This window comes from Harpia harpyja, chromosome 3, assembly GCF_026419915.1.
Source record: "Harpia harpyja isolate bHarHar1 chromosome 3, bHarHar1 primary haplotype, whole genome shotgun sequence".
In the NCBI taxonomy this organism is placed as follows: Eukaryota; Metazoa; Chordata; class Aves; order Accipitriformes; family Accipitridae; genus Harpia; species Harpia harpyja.
The window spans coordinates 47,359,513-47,385,496 of record NC_068942.1 but is presented as its reverse complement, the minus strand read 5'-3'; the positions used below and the strand labels follow the sequence as shown (position 1 = coordinate 47,385,496).

Below are 25,984 nucleotides of genomic sequence, written 5' to 3'. Positions count from 1 at the left end.
GGCTCATGAGTCGAGATAAGGACAGGGAGAGATCATTCACCAGTTAGTGTCACAGGCAAAAACTAGACTCAGCTTGTGGAAATTAATTTAATTTATTACCAATCAAATCAGAGTAGGGTAATGAGAAATAAAACCAAATCTTAAAACACATTCCCCCCACCCCTCCCTTCTTCACGGGCTTAACTTTACTCCCAATTTTTCTCTACCTCCTCCAGCAGTGCAGGGGGACGGGGAATGGGGGTTGCAGTCAGTTCATCACACGGTGTCTCTGCCCCTCCTTCCTCCTCAGGGGGAGGACTCCTCACACTCTTCCTCTGTTCCAGCGTGGGGTCCCTCCACGGGAGACAGTCCTCCACAAACTTCTCCAATGTGGGTCCTTCCCACAGGCTGCAGTTCTTCACTAACTGCTCCAGCGTGCGTCCCTTCCACAGGGTGCAGTTCTTCAGGCACAGACTGCTCCAGCGTGGGTCCCCCATGGGGTCACAAGTCCTGCCAGAAAACCTGCTCCAGCATGGGCTTCTCTCTCCACAGATCCGCAGGTCCTGCCAGGAGCCTGCTCCGGCACAGGCTTCCCACAGGGTCACAGCCTCCTTCGGGCATCCACCTGCTCTGGTGTGGGGTCCTCCACGGGCTGCAGGTGGATATCTGCTCCACCGTGGACCTCCATGGGCTGCAGGGGGACAGCCTGCCTCACCATGGTCTTCCCCATGGGCTGCAGGGGAACCTCTGCTCCGGCGCCTGGAGCATCTCCTCCCCCTCCTTCTTCACTGGCGTTCGTGTCTGCAGGGTCGTTTCTCTTACATGTTCTCACTCCTCTCTCCAGCTGCGGTTTCTGTGTGCCCTATGACTTTTTTCCCCTCCTTAAATATGTTATCCCAGAGGTGCTACCACTATTGCTGATTGGCTTGGCCTTGGCCAGTGGTGGGTCCTTCTTAGAGCCAGCTGGTATCGGCTCTGTCGGACACAGGGGAAGCTTCCAGCAGCTTCTCACTGAAGCCACCCCTGTAACCACCCCCCTGCTACCAAAACCTTGCCACACAAACCCAATACAATTACTCCAAGGTTTTGTTTACCTGTCTGGTTTGTTGGGAAGTAGAGACTACTTAATGTGTAGATTTTTATGTTTATAGCAATAAAATATTCTAAATAAGTCTTTCCAGACTTTACTAATAAATATGAGACACAAAATCTAACCTAGTTTCGTTTGTAATTCATTTAACTGAAAAAATGACATTATCTTTCTGTGTCTGGTTATGAGAGGCCTTGAATGTAACCTATTAAAGAGTAAGCTTCCAATTACAATCTGTGTGCGCATGTGTGCATGTATACAGATGCTGCACACACACATGCACACATACTTATATATGTATAGTGTGAGTTTATATAACAGAATGGTGTGTGTGTGTATATGTACACAGATGCAATTAATGAATGCTAAAACAAATAGTACCTTGTAGTGGAGATGGGTGATGACAAGTATGACAGTTTAAGTTGTTCCTGTAGCAGTTAATGAAATTATGAACTACTTGCTATTTACAAATTTAGTTGTGTAAGAAAGATGCAAGAGTTCACTTTACCTTAATAATATATGTAACAACTCTCTCTCTCTCCCCCCCCGTATGCAATTTCAATGTCAAGTCTTTTGCCTAAAAGTCTCTTCCAAAATGTGTTTCAAAACACACGCAGAAAAATAATTATAGTCTATAGTAGAGACTAAAGGGTGGGAACTCCAAGACTGTACTTGATTAGCTTACTATAAAGACTTCACTTCAGCAAGTTTAGAAATCTCTGAATTGTGTCATTTCCCTTTCCACCACCTTAAAAGTCAGCATTATCAAGAATTTTATTCCCTCCTGTCACACTGATTTTAAAGAAGAAAAAGGAGTGTATATCCACTTTAAAGCTCATTCATAGCCGTGATCTATATCATACATCACAGAATACTGAATCATTGAGGTTGGAAAGGACCTGTGGAGATCATCAACTCCAACCCCTCTGCTCAGAGTAGGTTCAGCCAGAGCAGATTGCTCAGGACACTGTCCAGTCAGGGTTTGAATATCTCCAAGGATGGAGACTCCACAGCCTCTCTGGGCAACCTGTTCCAGTGTTTACCATGCTAACAGTACAAAAGTTTTTTTTCCCTCTTGTTTAAATAGAATTTCCTGTATTTCAATTTGTGTCAATTTCCTCTTGTCCTTTCACTGGGTACCACTGTGTAGAGTCTGGCTCTGTCTTCTTTGTACTTTCCTGTCACATATTTATATGCATTGATGATTCCCCTTGAGACTTTTTTCTTGGACACATCTTTCCTTGGACACATCGATGCCAATAAATTGAAAAAAAGTCTGCTGTTCTTGAAGTGAATGTAAGTTTCATGTTTCAAAACCGGCAGACATATTGATCCAACAATTGAGAAGATCTCCTAAAATAGTTTTATTGTATTGTAAGGTTCTGAATCTTTGCCATTTAGTGACAGCTACAAATATGTTCAGAGTATCAACCTTATATGTCAAATAAGATCATACACCTTCTATTTTGTTTTGTCAGTGACATTAAGGAACAAATACAATGTTCACTGTGTAATTCTAAAGGACAGGAAGGCAATAATATGTAGGGAAAAACTTCTCACTTTTGGACCTGAAGATGTTTCGTTTTCCTGCGAGGAATACAGCACTAGGAAAAGTAAAGTTACTGCACTGACAAGTTATGAAGAATGGATTTATATTATTTTCATACAGGGAAATAGCATGTGTCTCAAAACCAAATGAGTAAACATTAAGTATGGATTTTAACATTAAAATACATGGGTGTTCAAATACACTTTTCATTCTGTTTTATCTGCTCTGCTGATCTGTTCTTACACTGTTTAATTTATTTTACAGTATGTTCCTCCGGACCTTTGCATCTGTAATTTCGTCCTCGAACAGTCCCTATCTGTCAGAGCTCTTCAGGAAATGCTGGCCAACACAGGGGATGATGCTAGTGAAGGTGTAAGTAAATTGACATCAAAGAATATTAAATTTCTGAATATGGATTGTTCTCATTTCTTTCTTTGCTCCAGGATTTTTTAGGAGAGGGGTGTCATGTCATAGCAGGTTCTTCAGTTTTCCTGTTTTCCTAGGACATTATTGCTCCACTACTATACTCATATTCATTTCTCTTTAGTATTGAGGAGCAGATGCAGTTAGTCTTTCAAAATATTTACAAAACCCAGAAACATCATCTTCAGAGATCATTTATTACCATCAGTCCAGAGCTGGATACTGAAAAAGGAATCAGAGAAGGCTTGGACTGAGTCTGGCTTTTATGAACCTGAGGAGAGTATATGAGACAGGTTTTGTCTGAAACATAAATCATTGCCATAAAAGCATTACTGTATTATAGTGCTATTTATTAATGGGGAAAGCAAAATAATTTTCTCATCATGTAACTATTCTGTTTATTTGGGTTTCTTAATCTTTTACTATATTAGCACAGGCATACTTACTGGAATGCTTACAGTATAGTGTAAAGTGACTTTGCAGTAAAGTGAAATGTTGTAACTATGCTTGCATTTCATATTACTAAAGTTTCAATTGAATTATCACTTCAAATCTAAGATATACTAAGAATAACTGAAAGAGGACTTCCACACTGGAGCGATCAGGACGTCAAAAAGTCCCTGTGCACTATATTATACATTATTATTGACAAAGTTATTTAAGAACTGTATTTTTCATAGAACTTCTAAGCTATTTGGCAAAAGGCGATGGTGTTATAAGCAAAAATTAAGCCTAATCCAAACCCCAGATACAGATTTGCCTGTGTTTTCAATGATCTGTGTGAACAATGATAATTTTTCAATGATCAGCTGAATCTTGTTGCTAGTTTTTGAGATGAGACAGACTTATCTCTCATCTATGCACTAATACTTCTGGAAGTTTTAGAAGTTACATTTGCTGTTGCATCTGTGAATGGCTTGTAAGTAGGTAATTCAGGTGAATTATCTAGTTCTATAGGCTTAGGTAGAGCTGGTGTTTCTCTGAAAGTAAATGAAATTGACCTATGGTCTCCACTCAGTTGGTCACTGCTCTGTTATATTCATGTGTATAAGTTTTAGGAATTTAAAATAAAATGTGACATCACCTTTATTGTTTTATTCTATTCAGAGAACAACTGAAATCTGAAAAAAACTGGAAATGCCACTTCTTAATGTATAGGGTGAAGTATTATTAACAAATTAATATTAAATAAGACTTTACAATGTTTATTTGTTATGACAGATTCTGTAATTGCTGTCTGGTACCATGAAAATGACAAAACTTGTCTAAATAAAAATCTTCTGCATTTCACTCTCACTTAGAGTTAAATTTGGTATTGGTCACATGTACATCTCTTAAAGTTGAGAAAATTCTTGAATTGGTTGCGTGCAATGTCTGTGCATTGATGTTTACTATACCTATCAGATTTTTGCTGCCTGATCAGATCAGCTTGCTCTTATCTTCTATGATGCTGTGCTTTAATTGATTTCCCAGCATAGTCCAAAAGCTTGGGTGGAAGACTTTTATCTTTGATTGCTTTGACCCTAACTCTCCAATTTCAGCTGAATTGAATTGAATTGAACTTTTATTCTCTTATGAACAGAGCATGATAAAACTCTATGGCTTTACTTATTTTATGAGACAAAATGGCAACTAATTACGATGCAAATAATCTGCAGAGCTAGACAGTTTTCATTTTTATTTTATGTAGAACCAGAAAGCTTGTGTATTTTCTTTGAGTTGTAATTTTTCTTTTATTGTACTTACACACAGAGTTAAGACTGTCACATTAAGTAAAAGGAAAAATGAGTGTCTGAGGAAGAAACCAAACATAAAAATACAAGTAATCTCAGTATTATCTAAAGAAATTTACTTAAAGATAACATTTCACTATAATATTTTGGGGGATCAAATATAGATTTATGTGAATTTGTTTCATGATGAGAGATTTCTTTTGATTTTTTTCTGGGATTCATATACTGTGCATGCAGTTTTAGTATTTTCTTCCTTTTTTAGTACAATCCTAGAAAATAAAATAGAATAATGTGTGGGAGGAGGGGAATTCTATGATTTAAGTAAATACCCCAGAAGGGAGAATCAAAAGGGTGTTTTATTTACTTGAGGCTAATTTTTTCACTGTCATATCCATCTATGCAGAAGTAATACATTCAAAATACATATTCTTTTTTTAAAGACGAAAATGTCTATAAAATAAATTTTTGGTATTTTTTTTCTCTTGAATTATAAGCTGCCATTCATTCTTCAGTCTCTTCATTGTTGTGCAACAATTCACCATTTTAAAACACTTTTTCATAGTATCTATTTGTAAATCAGATGCATCAAAGCACTACTTAAGAATTTGTTTACCCAACAGTGAGTCTTGTTTTTCACAGGAAATCTAAGTGTAACTCTGGCTGTGACTGGCTAGACAATGATTGCTTATTGAAACTTTTAACAGACTGTATGCTCTAGGTAATAAGGAAAGAAAAAAAAAATTGGTTTTGAAAACATTTTTATTTTTCAAAAGTATAAAAGTAAAGGTGGTCAAATATATATCTTAATTTATAAAATTTTCATTTGAAGTCAAACAATTTGCCAAAGCTTTATATCATCCCAATGAAACTAACACTAATGATGGACCTTACTTTTTTTTTTTTTTTTTTCCCCAATTAATCGCTGCAAGCATTCAGGGTGACCTATGGAGTCTCTTATTTCTGAAGGAAGAAATTTCACTTTGCAAGATGGCTTCTCAGTTATATAAAATTAGAAAGATGTTTAGAATGCTTGTGGATTAAAATTCCTCATTATTTCATACAGATCAGTAAATATTAAATGACTCAAAACTAGGATTTGTTTTTATCTGAATAACATGGTTGCAGAATTTAAATTTTAAAAAATGAAGGGAAGGTTGCAATTTAAGAATGATTGACAAGAAAGTGAAATTTTACAGTTTTATTCTGTCACAATTTTATAATGCCATCATCAATACCTACCTTTCATTCTATTAAAGAATATTGATTTTTTTTCTTTGTAAGCTTGTTTCTGTTTTACTTAATGTGTGGAAAACATATCAGTTCAATTAAGAGAGATATATATATATTTAGCACATGTAGTACCAAGGTATGTAAACCATATTTATATAGAAATATATGTATGCATGCATAGAAGGGGCATTCTTACTGTCTGTTTTGTGCTCTTTTAATCCTCTACGTTAGGTGCAGTTCAGCAGGCTAAAATCATGAGAAGTGTTTTGTATTATAATTGACGGATAGTGGCCATAAGTCTATAGGAGTGCAGTTTGGGATTAACTACAGAAAGTATCTTAAAATGCCCTAAGGTATTGTATACATTGTGAACACTGTTTGCATAGTATACATGGTGGAATGAAGTAATTTCTAGTGAGAAATTTTCTTATGTGTTAAGAGAATTGTTGCAGATTCATACATTTAATACTCAAAACTTCACTGATAGGAGTCCAGTAGGCCTCCATCAGGTTGTTTTTGAAATGCATGAAACCAATGATTTTATTATTTTATTTACGATTTAAAAAATTTCTTTCATAGCACAGTATTAAAATTAAACTATGGTAGTAAGTGATACATCAGCATAAATAGCAAAATAGAGTAACTTCATATATTGAGATGTTCTTGAATATGTCTCAGGAATTAACTCGTTTATACCAAATTGGGAAAGCATTTAAACAGTGTATAGACTAAATGATATAACCATGAAATTATCAGATACAAATTTTAGTCTTTACCATAATAAACAGTTATTATTATAGTTTATAAATCAAAATCCCTTAAATATTTTCTATCTTTTTTTATATCTTACAAATTAAGAGATAAATATGATAGTGAAATAACAAATATGGATTCTATTTCAAAAATATGTCAGCTTGAAAAGAGAAAGGGAAATAAATTGATGTCTTATGATCACTCATTGTTTTAATTCCATATTAATTTGTCATTCTTTTAGCCACCTTTCTTGTTTAGATTCCATGGGGATGAGATGTGCTGTAGAAATATGTGCTGTGTATTATATGCACTCAGACTTCAATATTTCGGTTAACGTTTTCTCATCACATAGAATCATAGAATCATTTAGGTTGGAAAAGACCTTTAAGATCATCGAGTCTAACAGTCAACCATGCCCACTAAACCATGTCCTGAAGTGCCTTGTCTACGCACTTTTTGAATACCTCCAGGGATGGTGACTCAACCACTTCCCTGGGCAGCCTGTTCCAATAAAAGGATTAGAATATACAAGTGATGCACAATGCATTTGCTCACCACCTGCTGATCGATGCCCAGTTAGTCCCCAAGTGGCAATCCCCCCACCCCCACTCTCCCCAGTTCCTATGCTAGATGTGATGTCACATGGTATGGAATACCCTGTTGGCCACTTTGGGTCAGCTGCCCTGGCTCTGTCCTGTGCCACCTTCTTGTGCTCCTCCAGCTTTCTCACTGGCTGAGCATGAGAAGCTGAAAAATCCTTGACTTTAGACCAAACACTACTTAGCAACAACTGAAAACATCAGTGTTATCAACATTCTTCGCATACTGAACTCAAAAACATAGCACTGTACCAGCTACTAGGAAGACAATTAACTCTGTCCCAGCTGAAACCAGGACAACCACAAGGATTTGTTATATTCAGAGGTGGACTCTTAATTAGCTTCTGTCAACAAGCTGTTTGTAAAATGGATGGGTTATTTTTTAAGTTACAATTAACTGATTCTGTTTTGAGACACGTCATAACTACCGATCGAGTTAAATATTTTGTATTATGAGGCACTATCTTTGGCACCATGAAAGCAAATTGATATGGTAATAACTATTTCTAAACTAGATTTCCAAAAAAGATATTTTTGAGATGAATAGTACAAAATGCTGTCTTTTAATAGTTGTTATATACGTTGAGAAAAATGACAGCATGAAATGTAGGAATGTACATCTTAAAATGTTCATTTACAGTCTGTTCTCAATACAAAGGCATTGCTAAGAATAGAATTTGGTCTCATATAATTAACATTAATCTTTTATTGGTTCCACCAGTCTATCATTCCATTGAATTGTTTGCTTTCCATACTAAATTTAGTTTGGAATAGAGTTGTGCTGTTAGTTTCAGATTTTTCTAGAGGAAGAACATAGCTTATTTAACTTTTTTTTTTTAAATGAGTCAGCCTTAAAATTACAAGTGATTCACTTAAAAGCTTTCAGTAAAAAAATATCATGAGGTGTTTTATTGCTTGTTTTCAGTATACATATATATGTTACAAACTGGCTACGTGTCATTTTCTTCTGACAACCTTTCTGTAATTATAGTTGATTTTGCTGTTAAGGTTTTCCTTGTTGGTTAAAAAAAAAGTTGTAATTTATAAAACAATTATTATATACACTGTTACATGACGTTTTTCTGGTTTTCTTCCCCAAGCAGTGATAAGTTCCTGTGGGATATATTATTAAAACCATTTTTTATGGATGACATATTTTGGAGGAGCTCTTGGAATTTTTTTATTCATTGTTTCTGATCAGCCTTCTATAATGATATCTGAAAGTATGCTGTGTTCTCTGAATGACTAGCAAAAACTATCCTATATTTGTCTCCAGTTTTTTCCAATTTTCTATGTAGATCCAAAAATCATTATCCAGGAGTTTGTGGTGGTTTTTTTGTTTGGTGTTGTTTTGGTTTTTTTTAACTTTGCTACTGGGTATACTGAGAAATTTTACATAATTATATGGATCATATTGTGAAAGAGATTATACATGGTATCCATATAATTCTGAGAAATTTCTCAATAAAATCTACTACTTAAAATTACATAAGACTCTCTACTATCTGTTAACAGCATTAAGTTCCAGCATAAGCAGGTCCCAAATCCCTATTTGTTAATGTCTTTGTTATTAGCTAGAAAAATAGAAGCAGGATTTTTATTTTATTGCAGTTGTAATAAAAGCCCTCTGCTGAATTGCTTTTAGATTTTTATTCTTTCTGTTTGGACAAATAAAATTTCATTTTTAATCCTTTGAATTAGTATTAAGTATTCTTTATGTCAAGCTACAGAATGTAGTAGTTTCCTCAGCTTGATATCTTCTAAGGTGGGGTTCTTTACAACACAAGTTGTACATAGCTTGTAAACCTATTGACCTTATTGGTGATTTAACTGATGTATTGTTCATAGAGTGCAAAATCATTTGCCTACACATGTATAACTGTTATTTGAGTTCCAGGAACTAACTTTAATTATCTTGGTCCCTTCCACGTGAATCCAAGGAACAGAACTGACCTTAAAGGCAGTCCTTTCTAGCAATACGTAACGTACTAGAGACGATCCCTGTTCTGAAGTTATATTTTGGGGAATCATCTGTCATATTTAATGATTGCCTAAATATACCTGAAACAAGAAGACCATAAAGTAAATGCTCTTTTAAATGGAAAAAAAGCTCTCTGTGTGTGTCAGAACAGTTTCAAGCAATTACATGAGAAGTTAGTTATTCGTAAATCAGCAATTTCTAACTTGTTATTAGGATCCTGATGTTAGACCTTTTATTATTACTCAGGACTTACCAGGTGCAAATGTTATGATCTGGACTGAGATAAAAAAGTGAAGTATAATGTTGCCCACCATAGTATAATTAGTATTAACATTAATCATGATATCCAGTTTTGGTGGAGAGCACCACAATAAATCAAGAATTTAATTTCTTGGTCATATTATTTATTTAAATTTGAATAGGCTTGTTATTTATAAATAACTAGGAAATAAGATGATAGATGCAGATGAGAGAGGCAGACTTGAAAACCTATAAAGCTGTTTGTCTGTTGTTCCATAGGTAACTTGTTAAGATTTTTCCCTTGAAATTTAATTTTTTTTGTGGTCACGAAAAGGAGGTCAAAAGATGTGTGCCAAATTCTCTAAAGGAAATGTATGGAGAACCCAGTTTTGCCTCTCCCTGATCTTGTCATAAATTTCCGTATTCAAAACTAATTCAAAACGAATTCAAAACTTTGCTTTGTTGAAATTATGGATGCAGTTGCTTTAATGAATCTGGTAAATGCTTAAGATAACATTAATCCTAGCAAGTAGATATCCTTAGTATGTGCTTAAACCATTCTGGGCATTAGGTGCATTTTTCCTCTTTCAGATTTCAGTTTGTGTATGTGTGTATATACTTACTTTATTATTATTTTTTTAATGCCTCTGAAAAGTTTATAAGAAAGGTAAGTAGTATCTTATTTAATTGAAAACATTTTTTTGAAAATGCTGTGTTTTTACTTTATTATAATAAAAAATTAGGTCACAATAAGAGTCTTTGATCAAGAACAGTATTTGTTCCCTTGGCAGATATTTGGCTATTGCTGTAGCTGCTTCATTATCGTGATCTTTGCCCAGCATATGCATTTCATAATTTGCTTGAATATTTGCACTTACTACTTGAACTGTATTAGCTCGTCTTGTTGTTACATAATTCTGATGGTAGTCCACGCAGTGCAGTGGAGTTCTGACCTTCTCTGTCATGTTGTGTAGGCAGCTCAAGGGGGTGGTCACAGAACCCTGCTGTATGGCCATGCTATACTACTTCGACATTCGTTTAGTGAAATGGTAAGTGAAAGAGGACTTTCACAGAATCAGTAACATGAAACTCAAATAAATGTCTTTTTATCAAAATAAAAAATAGATAAATTTGGAAGAATGTTCTAAGTTCTCTTCTGCACTAGATAAAAAAATTTGAATAGCTTATGGTGTCTCAACACAATGGAAATGGCCCTGATATTTTAAATTCAGATTCTTCAATCCATTTCACTCAGAAATGTAGCTGAAAAGCTCTTTTAGCCATGGATTATTTCTGGGTCCTTAAGGAATCCATTTTAATGATAATTCCTTTAGCAAGTTGTTGCTATCGCAAATGAATTTGTTGTGATATGTGGGGTTTTTTCCATCCTATTTTATAAAATAAGGTGTTGCTTTTAACATCCCATAGTTCCCAGAGACTATGCCCACAAACATGCTATCTTCAGGCTACCTTGTGTAAATTTTGTGTCACTACATTGTACAACTGGAAAATTTTAACTGTTCTGGACCTTTGACTTATTAGGGCCCATGCAAGTATACCTAATAGGAGGTTGAAGAAATGAGAAGTCAAGAAAACTTCTTCCCTCCTTTTTCCTGTACTAGAAGACTCTACATTAGTCTTTAAACTCTGGTATTTATGTTTATGAACCATACAAATTGTAGTTGCCTTGATATACCAGAGTTGCAAGTATGATTACTGCCTTTTGGTATGTTTGCTATGTTTTCATGAAGCAAACTTACTACAGTAATGCTGTAATAAGATGTTTGCCTGTTGTTATCTGATCAACTATGTGAAATTTTGCAAGGCAGGAGCTAAATTACACAGAGAAGTATGTGCTGAAGAGGAAAAGGATTTTGATGTTTTAAAGTCAGGAGGAGCTTGTATACAAATAACATGCTTAACTAATTTAAAAAAAAATAAACACAGGCTGATGGTAAGATGGAGTAATGTGAATGTATTAATTTGGCATGTGTGTTAATGGATTCTGTTGGGGTTTTGTTTTCAATAACTATGCTGTTTTGCAGTATTTGACATGTTTAACATCATCAAGATCCCAGACGGATAAACTTGCATTTGATGTGGGACTACGAGAAAATGCAGCAGGTATGGCAAGGAAAATGTCACGCATTTCTGTTTTTAGAAGAGGCGTTTAGATTAATGGCACTGTAAGCTTAGGAATGTTGTGTTTATGTGTTCATTAGAAATAAGATGACAAAGTATATGATGACTGTCAATACTGATGACTTTCAGTAATTTAACTGACTTTGTGTAAGAATGTGAGAGTGCCTTGCAATTAAACTGAGTTACCACAACTGCAATAAGACTGGTGATAATGGTCAAAGTAAAAAACTTCTGTTGAATAAAATAAATTCAATGCATTTGTCTTCTATTTGTATGGCTTGTCACTTTCAATAGAGTACAGAAAAGCCATATATCGGTGCATTCACAATATACATTGTAACCATGCAACAAAAGAAGTATGTAACTTGTAATGCAGGAAAACAGAAAAAATTTAATGAGCACATTGCTAAAAGAGCTGAAGAAAAATAAAAGCATAAAATGGAGCAATATAATAGTGGGACAGAGTGGAAGAGATATGACACAAACAAGAAATGACGAGAAAGCTTTAAAATCTAATCAATAGATTTCTGGGAATACTGCCAGTAACAGTGCTGCTAACAGAAATATAGGAAAAAAAAAAAAAAAAAGTGCTTCCATAAAATCACATATAAATTATGAGATGCCACCGGGAGCTATGTTAGATTAATTTAAAAGCAACTCAGCCACAAAGAGCCACAAATAGTTTTATGTGCTGCTGTATACATAGTGTTAAAGGTTACTGAAAGTGATGAGTACTCATCAGAAAGTAACAGGTGACCCTATAGTACCCAGGCACAGACATATATCTTGAAGGGAAAATCTAAGTACCTATATACATACCTCATTAATGTGAAGCTTCAAATAAAGAAATGCTAGTTGTATTAATATAAAACCTGTGCTTTCTGTTGTTTTGTCATTATTTTGAAAATAAATTAAAATAAAAATAAACTAACTGATGATGGAGAGGCACTGCCAATGTAGCTGTTAAAATGTTTGTGGACTATGGTCTTTGAAAATTTCTTTTCAGGTGACTCTGATTATCTACATGACCTTCTGTTTTGAATGAGTGAAGTTTGTCTTTCAGTTGTTTGTAGCCATACAGAAGATGGTCTCACAGATATCAGCAGCCTATTACTTGATTGTATCTTTGGTTGCTGCCTTAGATGGAGACCGTTTTCTTTAGGCATGTTGATTAAAGGAATGTGTGTGTTCTCTCTCTCTCTGAAAATAGTTTCAGTGAAATATGTCTTTATAATTTCATAGTTTTTTTCAGAGTTATTGTGCATGTGCCTGCTTGTGCCCATGAGGTTTTGTAACTAATATCTGTAGTTGTCTCATACTGGTATTTGCTTAACTGTACATATACAAAAAGGCCCTTGTACACATAGGTATGATATAAAAAGCAACACATAAAAGGAATGCTTAGTTGTGTTTCTGCACAGAGGATTTTGATAACTACTGCATGCTTGTAAACCTTATAAACTGAACACCATGATATCACTTCCCCTTGCCTTACTCCCCCACCCATGAAACTGTCCTATTGAATCAATTGCAGCTGCAGGAAGTATTCTTCGCCTAGCAGGTATTGAGTGAAAAGCCACTAGATATTTTAAATTATTCCCTTTTAAAGATTTAAAACTTTACACTTTTAGGGGTGTAACTTTTATTTATTGTTTTCTTTATAATTAGTTTCATAACCTTCAAATTTTGTTTTAAGGAGGTTTTACATGAAACTTCTTAGTTGACCAAACAGATTTTTGTGCTTTATCTTATGTTACCAATTTTGCCTTTGTTTCATTTTCTCCCACTTTGCATTGCCCAGTAAGAGAGCTGTATTCAACTTGTTTTCTTCAGGGTCTTAACTAAACTAAACTTGTGGTGAATGGGGTGAAGTCCAGTTGGCGGCAGGTCACAAGTGGTGTACCCCAGGGCTTGGTGTTGGGCCCTGTTCTGTTTAATATCTTTATCGATGATTTGGATGAGGGGATTGGGTGCACCCTCAGCAAGTTTGCAGATGACACCAAGTTGGGAGGCAGGGTCGATCTGCTTGAGGGTAGGGAGGCTCTACAGAGAGATCTGGACAGGCTGGATCGATGGGCTGAGGCCAATCGTATGAAGTTTAACACGGCCAAGTGCCGGGTCCTGCACTTGGGTCATGGCAACCCCATGCAGCGCTACAGGCTTGGGGCAGAGAGGCTGGAAAGCTGCTGGCAGAAGAAGACCTGGGGGTGCTGGTTGACAGCCGGCTGAATATGAGCCAGCAGTGTGCCCAGGTGGCCAAGAAGGCCAATTGCATCCTGGCCTGCATCAGAAATAGTGTGGCCAGCAGGAGCAGGGAGGTGATTGTTCCCCTGTACTTGGCACTGGTGAGGCCGCACCTCGAGTACTGTGTTCAGTTTTGGGCCCCTCCCTACAAGAAAGACATTGAGTTGCTGGAGCGTGTCCAGAGGAGGGCAACCAAGTTGGTGAGGGGCCTGGAGCACAAGTCTTATGAGGAGCGGCTGAAGGATCTGGGGTTGTTCAGTCTAGAAAAGAGGAGGCTGAGGGGAGACCTTATTGCTCTCTACAACTACCTGAAGGGGGGTTGTAGTGAGGTGGGTGTTGGTCTCTTCTGTCAGGTGGCTGGAGATAGGATGAGAGGAAATGGCCTCAAGTTGCAGCAGGGGAGGTTTATGTTGGATCTTAGGAAAAATTTCTTCACTGAAAGGGTTGTCAGGTGTTGGAACAGGCTGCCCAGGGAAGTGGTTGAGTCACCATCCCTGGTGGTATTCAAAAAGTGCGTAGACGAGGTACTCCATAACATGGTTTAGTGGGCATAGTTGATGGTTGGACTTGATGATCCTGAAGGTCTTTTCCAACCTAAATGATTCTATGATTCTAAACCCTGAAGGGTGTGAAATTGTGGAATGAATTGGGTGATCTACTCAGAATCAGGGTGTGTGTATGAGTGCAAAGTAATCTGGAATCTTGTATTTAATGTATAGGAAATGTTCTATAGTTGTCAACCTTAGGCTTGGCTATCCTGTAGTCACATGGTCTGTAGTGCTAATGGAATTGCTCCCAGAACTGATATTTGTAGTGTAGCAATATTGTAAAGTTATGGAGTATTTGTTTCAAAATTCTGTATTCTAGAACATAAATGCAGCTTAGAGTGGAAATGATACAGAAGATTGTGAATTAAATATGAACATTATGCAAAAGAAGACACAAAAGGTGATAATTAAGACTGAGGTAGCTGTCAGCAATTTACTGGCAGTGAGAGCCTTGAAGGAGGGCAGTTCTGAGCAGTGTTTTGTAAGTGGTTAGCTACTTTAAAAAAATACATGAAAAGAGAAATATCAGCTTCAGTGATGACAAAGAAAAAAATTCAAGCGGATTGAAAAGAGGAATGAGGTGGTTTTATAAGGTGAATATTTTATAAGATGCAATTCTTTATTGTGTTATTTCAATGTTGTATAAAGGTATCTGTAAATTTCTTGGGAGTTGTCTGTTTTGTGTACCTTTGTTAAATATCTCTGTCCTTTAGGTGAGGCATGCTGGTGGACAATACACCCTGCTTCTAAACAAAGGTCAGAAGGAGAAAAAGTTCGAATTGGTGATGATCTTATCCTGGTCAGTGTGTCCTCTGAAAGATACCTGGTAGGTTTGTATGTTTAGCAAGTGGACACATGGTGGGAAAAATACAAAGTGCTGTGAGGAGTTGGGGAAAATGGTTGAGATTCTTATGAACAAATTTTTTTCTAATCTAGGAAATGATGCCTGGTTGTAATGCATTTTTTTTCTCAGTGGAAGGTTTTCCTCTGCTAGAACAAGACTGTTTCCATGCTTTTATCCTGAGGTGTACTTCAGCATTCTCCATCTTGGGAAGCTTTTATTTCTGTAACTGTGGAAGATTTCTAAGCTGAAGCTGGAGTCTGCTGATTAGATTTAGAAAAGAGTTCATTTTAAAAGCAAGTGACTACTGATTTTTAAAGAATATTTGTATATTTACTTTATTATGTATTTCTATTTTGTTGCAAAATTAATATACTAAATATTTTTAAGTGCATAAATTTCACTGTTTCCTGTTACTGTTGTCTTTCAGCATCTCTCCATGTCAAATGGAAGTATTCAGGTGGATGCCTCCTTTATGCAGACGCTATGGAATGTACATCCTACATGCTCAGGAAGCAATATTACAGAAGGTTTGTAATTTTATTTATTTAGAAAAGTATATACTTTAGATGACTTTGTATTGCTTTTCATGAAGAGTGAAAATGAAGAAAAAACCACCCTCAGAAAATCAAACCGAAGAGCTTAATGAAAATAAAGAAAATTAGCATAGGAGAGAAGAATAACAGAAGGGAAAACGGGGAAATACAGATACATCAGCCAGATTAACTGAAGAAAAGCTATATAACTGCTGTGACTTTAGAATAGCAAAGCATAAAAAGCTGTATGAGAAATGAAGACTGAGAATGCAACAGATCAGTTTCTTGTCTTCAGTTTAATTTTGGGGAGTAGGAGCTGCAAAATAACTAAAGCTGGTAAACTCTAGATTCTGTATAGGATTTTCAATCACCCTGTAACAGAGATAACAGAAGAGAGATAAAGGTACATGCAAAATGGAAAGCAGGTTTCTTATAATTCCTATTCAGTCTCTTAGATGTGTTTTTTTTAAGGATATTTGCTCAATATCCTTTCTGGATCTCTCAGCCATGCTTTCTTATTGTGTCTCTGTAATAGTCAATGAAAATGAGCCCTCTAAACGCACTCTCTTAATCAGCCTTAAATCCCACACCACAGGGTCAGGACTTCTTTCTTGGCACTTGACTGCACTTCACAACCGTGTTTGAGAAGCATTACCTTATTCTGTTTGAGAAATGTCTTGTTCTGTAATGAAAGGCTCATCTACTCAGTATTGCTCCTTATTTCAATGCCATACTCTGTCATTAACACTGTCATAACAAGCATTGTACTTTCCCTCTGCTGTTCTCTGTTTGAAGTGTCAGCCCTCCACATTAGCCAATGGTAAATGTCTTAAGTCAGGACCATTTTGTATCACTTGGCCCTAAAACTAATCATGATATAATAATATACAGTCTCATAGGAAAAAAATGGTGCTATAAGGGACCTGAAAGAGACATTGCATTTCCCTGGGATCAGCTAGACTAAGTCTTGGTAGAACTAGACTACCCTGGTGCTAAAGACTAACAGTCACTAGGCTTATCTGAACTATGGTCGGGTCCTTCTAACCCCATGTGGTTTAAATCAGCATCACACAGTGTTTCTGTGCACTGGCCCGTAAGAAGCTTGTCTCAGAGTGTTTGTAGGTTTTCATTTTAAGAGCATATGCGATATGGATTTTCCTTGTGATACTTTCTGATTGCTTTCTGTTGCAAGAAGTGTATTATGCTGGAGCCGTATATTTATAAATGGCTGGCTGGTCCCCTGCCATCATAGGTCATAAATAGAATAGAGGTTAACTCTGGAAAAGTCCCCATGTTCTTAGGTTTCACAGGTGAAACAAAACCAAGCAAAGAGAAAAGCCATCGTATAGTAAAATTAAAAACTTGTAACAGATGACAAACGTAATGAGCTACACGGAGAGATCATGGAAGATCAGTGGTATATTTTAGATTTCTGTAATAGCAGGGGTTTGGCAGGTAAATTTCCTCAGTGCTTACAGAATCACAGAGTGGTTGAGGTTGGAAGGAACCTGGTCCAATCCCCTGCTCAAGCAGGACCACCTAGAACAGGTTGCCCAGGACCATGTCAAGGTGGCTTTTGAGTATCTCCAAGGAGGCAGATTCCACAGCTTCTCTGGGCAACCTGTGCCAGTGCTCAAGCACCCTCACAGTGAAAAAGTGTTTCCTGATGTTCATATGGACCCTTTTGTGTTTCAGTTTGTGCCCATTGCCTCTGGTCCTGTCACTGGGCACCACTGAAGAGAGCCTGACTTTGTCTTCTTTACATTGATGAGAACCCCCCAGAGCCTTCTCTTCTCTAGCTCGAACAGTCCCTGTTCTCTCAGCCTTTTCTCATGTGTGAGATGCACCAGTCTCTTAATCATCTTGGTGGCCCTTTGCTGTACTTGGAACTGTTGTACTGTGTAGCTCAGAATTGGACACATAATCCAAAACTGCATAATCAAAGAAGAAAAAAAAAAAAGAAGTTAGGGTAGGGTAAGCAAAGAAGTAGGTTTTCTGTGTGTCAGTTTTTTCCCCAACCACTTAGGCTTAGGTTTAGCTGTATATACACTTCTCAGAATGGTTTACATGAGGGATGATCATATGTCAAAAGACTTAGCAGCCTTGCTCAAGTTGAATAGACAGACTGAGAAAGTAGGATTTCCTGAGTCTAAAATTGGACTGGAAGTCAGACAACATACTTTTTGTGATGTTTGAAGTACTTTGACGGAACATAAATCTCAGGAAAGTTGGGTTGTGGGTTTTTTTTTTCTTTCTTCATTCTTTCTTTGCTTTTACCTTTGTATTAATTTGCAACAGGATAGGTGCCAGTTACTGTTTTCCTAATTTACAAATTTATATTGAATCAGCCACACAGTATGAAAGTTTCCTTCTACACTTCCTCCTTTATGTGTGTTTGTTCTTTTAAAAGGCATTAATTTCACTTACAAGGTCAGAACAGTTTGGACTGAGGGTCTGATGAATCATTCTCATCCTACACCATTTTTTTTCTTTTCTTTTTTTCTGTGAGGCAAAGTTCCTGGTTTTGACCTGTAGTCTTTGTGTTAAATGGGTTGGAAAGTTAGCTTCTGTTAGACTTAATGTTCAGAACTGCTAAGTATTTTTCTGTCCTCTTGTCTCCTGCTGCTTCTATGCAGTTTTGATTTTGACACAAATTATAAATGTCAGAACAAACTGATGAACTCATGAAATTATTTTGTATTGAGAACATTTAAATTGTATTAAGGGCGGGGAAGCTGTGGTATTATATATTTGATTTGGCTTTTACCTAAAGCATTCAATTTTCATAACAGTAATTATTGTAAAAGTTTTTATTTTCCTTTTCTGTCCCAGAACCCTAATTCGATTTTTAAATGTTAAGCGATTGCTTCCTTTTTGTCTTCATTTTCAGAAGAAAGACTTTTAACTGAAAAAGATACTAAAAAATAATATGTTGTCATACTAAATTTGTTCTTGCTGAATTGCAGTTACGAGTGAAAACTTGGAAAACAGATTTCACCTAGGTCTTTTGAATGTTTTAAAATTTTTTTGAGGGTGTTATTTTCATATTGTCAATGTTTAAGTGTCGTGGTTTAACCCCAGCCAGCAACTAAACACCACGCAGCCGCTCACTCACTCCCCCCCCACCCAGTGGGATGGGGGAGAAAATCGGGAAAAGAAGCAAAACCCGTGGGTTGAGATAAGAACGGTTTAATAGAACAGAAAAGAAGCAGCTAATAATGATAATGATAACACTAATAAAATGACAACAGCAATAATGAAAGGATTGGAATGTACAAATGATGCGCAGTGCAATTGCTCACCACCCGCCGACCGACACCCAGCCAGTCCCCCGAGCGGCGAATCCCTGCCCCCACTTCCCCGTTCCTATACTAGATGGGACGTCACATGGTATGGAATACCCTGTTGGCCAGTTTGGGTCAGGTGCCCTGGCTGTGTCCTGTGCCAACTTCTTGTGCCCCTCCAGCTTTCTCGCTGGCTGGGCATGAGAAGCTGAAAAATCCTTGACGTTAGTCTAAACACTACTGAGCAACAACTGAAGACATCAGTGTTATCAACATTCTTCACATACTGAACTCAAAACATAGCACTGTACCAGCTACTAGGAAGAAAGTTAACTCTATCCCAGCTGAAACCAGGACATTAAGCTAATAAGTAAATATCTTCTACAGGATATCTTCTTGGTGGGCATGTAGTACGTTTGTTCCATGGCCATGATGAGTGTTTGACAATTCCATCTACAGATCAGAATGATTCACAGCAGAAGTAAGTGGTGGTGCATTTTTATACATTTCCTTCTCTCAAAAAAGAAATAGATTGTTGGTTGTCAGTTGAATTTGAGGTTAGATAGGTTAAACACTCTTTACAGCAATCTTTAATTAGGCAGTGACATTGTTACAAGAAGTTGAGACTACTAAGTAGAAAATCAGTCACGGGTTCTTTTATTGCTGAAATTCAAGTAGTTGATTTCCACTGATATTTCCAGCCTGTTCTGTTGTTTGTCTTTAATGTGTATTACTATAAGCAGAGGTAAGCATGCATTAGCAGGGAAGATGGTAATTTCAAAAAAAAAAAAAAAAAAAAAAGACCTAAAAAAAAAATCTCTGAAAGTTCAGCATCTACAATGACTTTCATATTTTATATATTTCGCACCTTTTTGCAAGTCCTTGCTCTCTCAAATTTGATTAATATGTTAAGATAATTAAATCATATTAGCTAAATCAATTTGTATTAAACTTAAATCTACAGTTGTTATATATTACGTTGATTTATTATTTGAATTTAACTTTGCATTTTGCTGATAATCAAAAGCACAGCAAGCTAATAATTTTGATACACAAAAACCCCAGTATTAAAAATCATATTCAACAAATAAGGTCTCTATACCCACTGTGGCAAATACCATAAGTAACATTCAGTTATGTCAAGTAAACTTTTTAGCTCTGAATTTTCCATTTTTACATTTCTGTGGAGTAAAAAAGTCTCCAAAAGACTCCAAAAGAAAACCCAAACTGAATGTCAGAAAACTTTGCTTGATTAATTTTTTAATTGCTGTTTTCTTCGTATGTGTATAGAAAAAAAAGATACAAAGTTTGCACTGAGTGTGGGAATGTGCACACCTAGTATAAAAATACTAGCAAAAGTATTAGGATCTAGATACCTTGTGTGGAACAGATGTCATATTCAGACTAATTTTGTAAACAACCAGTCTTAATAAGGTTAGAATAGGTATCGAGCCTTTTCAGTATGTTTAGAAATGCTGTACTTTGCTATTGCTGTTACTTACCTAGAAGTCAGTTATAGTTAAAACCCAAAATAACTGTGGAGTCCTATTGCCCTGTATGGTCCTCCTCTTAATGTGTTTGGTGTGTATTGTTACTGACTTAAGCTCTGCTTCCATTTTTTTATAACTACATAAATAAAAGGGTAAAATTAAAAAATGTTTTTTCTTCTGAATGAAAGCTATGTATTTATATTCCCAAAATAGAGGAATAATGTGAATGCTATATTGAACATTTTCAAATGTGTAATAGTGATACAATGTGCTAAGATTGATGATTTGGAGTTGTCCTATCTTTTGGATTTGTGAGCTGCATAATAGACATAAGGCCAAGTTTGTACTGTGTCGTAGTTGTAGGAATCATGTTTTTACATTATACAAAACAAAATGAATACATGAAAAAAAAACAAATAGCAGTAGGAACAGGAGAAAGAGCTGTAGAAAATGGTTGTGTTTATTTCCATCTCTGTTTAATCTGTTCTATGCATTCCATTAGGACTATTAAATAAGCTAAGTTAGACAAGAGTGATAATTTCTCTTTTCATAGAACAGACATTTGATTTTCTGAAGGTTTCTGTAGAGAATGCTCCTTAATAATTCACACAGTGACTATTCTTTGCCAAGAATCTTAAGGTCTTTTATTACAGGTCAAGTGAAAACACAGGGGATAGACTTATTGAACATCAAAAAAGGCAGGCTTGGCAAAAACTCAGAATAAGATGGATGGTTGGTTGGATAGATGGATGGGGTCAAGGAGAGGATGAAGACATGCTATGTGGATGCTGTTGTGAAAATCAGCAGTTGTCTCTTACTTGCAGTTTTGTTACCGTAGGAGCAGATCACTAACGCTAGTACAGTGTTGCATATAGAAAAAGCTGGAAAAGGGTTAGAGAATTTAAGTAGTATAGGAATTTAAGAAGTGTAAAAGGTGAACACAGACATATCTATGGTATTCCTTCAGTGAAGGAATGGGTGAGTTGGGCCAAGGAGAAATGAGGAAGTCAAAAAGAATGGAAGTGAATTATTAGTTTTGAGCTTAGCTAGGAAGAGGTCATTAGAGTCTGCCAAAAGTAACATCAGTAAGGTGAATGGGACCAAAGAGAATCCAAGATGAAAATGGAAAAGAAAAGCTCCAGACAGTTACCGTGTATTCAGTATATTCATAGAATCATAGAACAGTCCAGGTTGGAAGGGACCTTGAAAGATCATATTCATAGAGTCTGGAAATGAAGATGAATTGACTGCTAGGTTTTTTTGTTGTCATTTTGTATTTTGATTCTAGAGTATCAAAAACATTATTACGAAAGACAAGATGTGTAGGAAATGCTACTACCTTTACTGTGAGGAATATAGATTCTTACTCTTACGGTGAACTATAATTTCAAAAATTTTGAAATCACATGTGTGTTCTTAAATGTGACTCCTAAATAATGTACAGGTGTAGATCTACAAGTCCATCATCTTATAAAGATACTGGATGCAAACAGTTTGTCACACTCCAGTATACTACATGTTAATATACAGATTCTTCCTGGAATGTATTGGTGTTGATCAAGAAGCAGGGTATCATAGAAATTAAAACCTTAAGTGTTCTCAATAGAAGAAAAGTTCTAGGAACACTTGCTCAGATAAGAAAAACACAACTTTCATTTCATGATTTGAGCTCCAGGTCCCATAGTTGCACGAGAACAATGCGAAACAGATTTATTTATTTTCTTTCCTGTTAACTGTTGAACAAGGAATAGAATTTGACAATCTAAAAAGCCACTTAAAATTCTGCATTTCAAAATGCTACTTTAATTCAGAACAGACTGTATAACAGCTAGGTTGTGACATTTTTATGTATGTGTGTGCAGCATTCAGTCAAGTTTGCCAAAGCAGGAAGGCAGATTTTAAATTCTCCTGCTGCACGTTTTTTCAGATACGTAAGTACAATAGAAGGTCCAGCTCCCATGCATGCTAGGGTGGATTAGTCTTGTTTACAGCAATACATGTAACAAAGATTTTAATCTTTCAGTAATCATTCATGTCTTGTCATCCAAGCACCAGAATTTTTATAACCTTTCTCATATATAATGGATACAGGAAATACAATGGATGATAGGAAAGGATCTGAAACTCAGGATAAATAGAACTTTTTTGTTTTGTTTTTCTTTAAAAATAGAAGCCTTTCTCTGCTGTACTGCTAGATTTTTTTGTCTGTTTGTTTTTAGTGAGGTGTAAACAAAATCCTTTCCTAAGAACAAAATTACAGTTTGAACTTTTTTTTTTGTACCTTAATCATATTTTGATACAGTATTTTTTCATTCTGCATTATTCTGTGTTTTTCAGTTTGACTGTCTTTATGGTTTGGGGTCAGTTCCTGTCATCTTAATTAAATAAGGAACAGTGGAACTGTTTTCTTCATTTTTCTTCACCCTTTCTTTCATCTAGGAAAAGGAAGAACAGGTTATATGAATTACCATTCTTACCTCTGACAAAGCTACAACAAAATTTATCATTAGAAATTGATGAAAATGTTTAGGAATAAGCATGAATCGAATAATCTTGCTGAAAGGTTCAATCAACCTCTCCATAGGTATCAATAAAAAAACGTGAACAGAAAGAACCACTGCCATCAAAGCTGAGAAATACAAAAAAGGCTGTCTGCTTATGTTGCTCTAAGAAAAATTGAAGAACCCAACAAACATTTGGAAGTTTGCTGCGCTTTTGAAAAGAAGCTAGTGAATCAGTGTGTTTTGTATCTAGAACAATTTTGCTTGTATATCTGAACCCTTCCCTCATGCTCAAATTATGAAGGAATGTACTGCAGAGTATTACAATTATTAAGAATATGATTTTCTTATTGGTGTCTGCCTGGAGGGCTCAGTTTCTGACCACACTCACAGTTTACACATCATAGATGTTGTCATGTAACTCTTTCAAGTGAAGAGGTATGCATAGCAGAAAAGTAATTGTGTCATCCTCTAGTACTATTTTGCTGTGTGAACAGATTTCCGCTCAATTAGAGCGTCCACTGAGCATTTACTACCAGTAACAGAACATGTCAATTTATTGTATAATGATGGTGCAATAAACCCTTACATAGTACTGTATGGAGGACAGCTTGGGAGTCACATTGTGAAAGCAAGGCCTTCAGTCTAATACAGTTTCCCAATAGTAGTAATGTTGCAGATAGTAGCCTAAAAATGTGTAAAAGAAATTAAATTTACTTAGTTAAGAGATTCTTAAAATATTTGAAAATAAATAAGGTGCACATCAAACCTCCCAAATTATTATTATAACTAAATAAAGTATTTGATTAGAAGTTTATTATTTCCTAGTTTTTTACTGTTGCAGAATGTAACAAATACAATTATTATCTAAAAATATTATTAAAATTATTAATAAAACTATTATTTTTTAAAAAAGGTTCTATGTATCCTGAGTTTCAGACTGAGACCTTTCCTATTATCCATGGTATTTCCTATATCCATTGTATATGAGAAAAGTTATACAAATTCTGGTGCTTAGATGACAAGACTTGAATGATTACTGAAAGATGAAAAGCCTTCTTGCATGTATTCCTGTGAACAGGACTAATCCACCATAGTTTGTATTTGTTTGTATTTCATTATTGAGTAGAATGAGTTTCAGCATCAAAACATGTCAGTAACCCCTGGCCAGTAATTCAAGAAAACTAGATTATATTGAAGGCTGAATCCCTTCACTTCCTGTTATTTATTTCTCTGAGTTTCCTAAAACTAATGTATAATTTTATCTGTATTATCTGTTTTGTAAGGATTATAATACAAAATTTTGGTTTTATCACCACCATTTTTGTCTTTTAATAAGAATGTTAGAAGTAATTCTAGGAATGAAGTCTCTGATGTCATATTCATGCAGATAATTGTATACACATTTGCATACATTAACTTATTTTAATATTTTGTTTATATGTATTTAAGAGCATTAGTAATTTAGATTAATCTCTTGGGAGCTGTATGAATTACGTATTTTTATGACTGATTAAGTAACAGCAAAAGTTTCGCAGGCACTTTGAAAACAACATACTATATCAACTCATGAGAGAGAACAGCTTAATGGAAATAGCCTAATTAACCTGGGACATTTGGATTGTGTGTCATGCTCTCACTGATGAGTAGGAATCTTCTGTCCATTCAACTCCATCTGTTTATCTGGGGAGAAGAGAGTCCTAGACATTTTGCAGAGGAATAAGTTATAAATAGTGTGTAGCACAAATAAACACAAGAGGATGATCTTCTGAATCTTTTCTGTAGGAAAGTACTTTATGAAACCGGAGGAGCTGGTGTTCGAGCAAGGTCTTTGTGGAGAGTAGAACCCCTTCGAATAAGGTACTAATGTTTTTTGAACTTTTTTGTTAGCAACTCTTGTTATATTAACAGGAATTTGATTGTTACAGACCCTTAAGGCAGAACATGAGTAATATATTTGTCCTGCTATATGGTATATGTTAGTATGTTCATTGTCAATAATAAAAAGTAATCTAACATGATATAATCGTACAGGGAATGTCAGTATTTGAAGACTACTTTTTTTTTTTTTTGTCTGGTCTGTCCCATATCAAAAATAGTGTTGCCTGTGAGGTATGTCTGCTTGAGACATTGCTTCTGTCCAAAAGTAAAATGCTTTCCTAGTTTTCACTTGGAATTGTAGAAGTATGGGTGGAAATCAGAACAGTAATATCCCTCATGGGTGTTTTGTTTGGTTTGTGGTGGGGTTTTTTTGATTTTTTTTTTTTTTTTTAGACACTATCTCCTTCCTAGGTGATTAGTTATCTGTTAACTTGTTGTAATCAAAAGCAAAAAGGAATATATATAGCAAACTCTATTTTCTGATTGTCTTTTAAAGCCCCAAATAGAAATATTAGTTTTGCTTACTTCATAAATTATTTTTTGATGTCTCATATGTTTAGCTGGAGTGGAAGTAACATCAGATGGGGACAGCCTTTCCGTCTTCGACATATTACAACAGGAAAGTACTTGGCTCTGAATGAAGATGAAGGACTTGCAATGTTAGACAGAGAAAAGTCGGACACAACATCTACTGCCTTTTGTTTTAGAGCATCAAAGGTAAATAACATCAATGCAAATTTGTCTTAAATGTGGAGCACTCAAATACTAGATCTGAGTTGGTTCAATGACTTTATAAATTATTTGTAATTTCTAAATTGAAGCAATTGACAGGGATTATGCATTTAAATACAAAGGTATATAGTCTGAGTTGAGAGTAACAAAAGTTTCCTTGAGGAAAAATAGAGATGATGAATAAATTTTAGAGTAAAACTAAACTGTT

General features: G+C 35.7%; 1 protein-coding gene across 1 annotated transcript in view; it reads left to right on the top strand.

Moving 5' to 3' along the window:
* The window catches only part of RYR3 (ryanodine receptor 3), a 252,124-nt gene that overhangs the window by 51,521 nt on the left and 174,619 nt on the right, over window positions 1-25,984 (top strand). Inside the window, exons 3-10 of the mRNA XM_052782467.1 lie at window positions 2,883-2,990; window positions 10,552-10,626; window positions 11,623-11,701; window positions 15,225-15,337; window positions 15,783-15,882; window positions 19,560-19,653; window positions 24,949-25,023; window positions 25,605-25,761. Of these exons, the coding sequence (XP_052638427.1) occupies window positions 2,883-2,990; window positions 10,552-10,626; window positions 11,623-11,701; window positions 15,225-15,337; window positions 15,783-15,882; window positions 19,560-19,653; window positions 24,949-25,023; window positions 25,605-25,761 (801 nt within the window). The remainder of the gene's footprint in view (window positions 1-2,882; window positions 2,991-10,551; window positions 10,627-11,622; window positions 11,702-15,224; window positions 15,338-15,782; window positions 15,883-19,559; window positions 19,654-24,948; window positions 25,024-25,604; window positions 25,762-25,984) is intronic.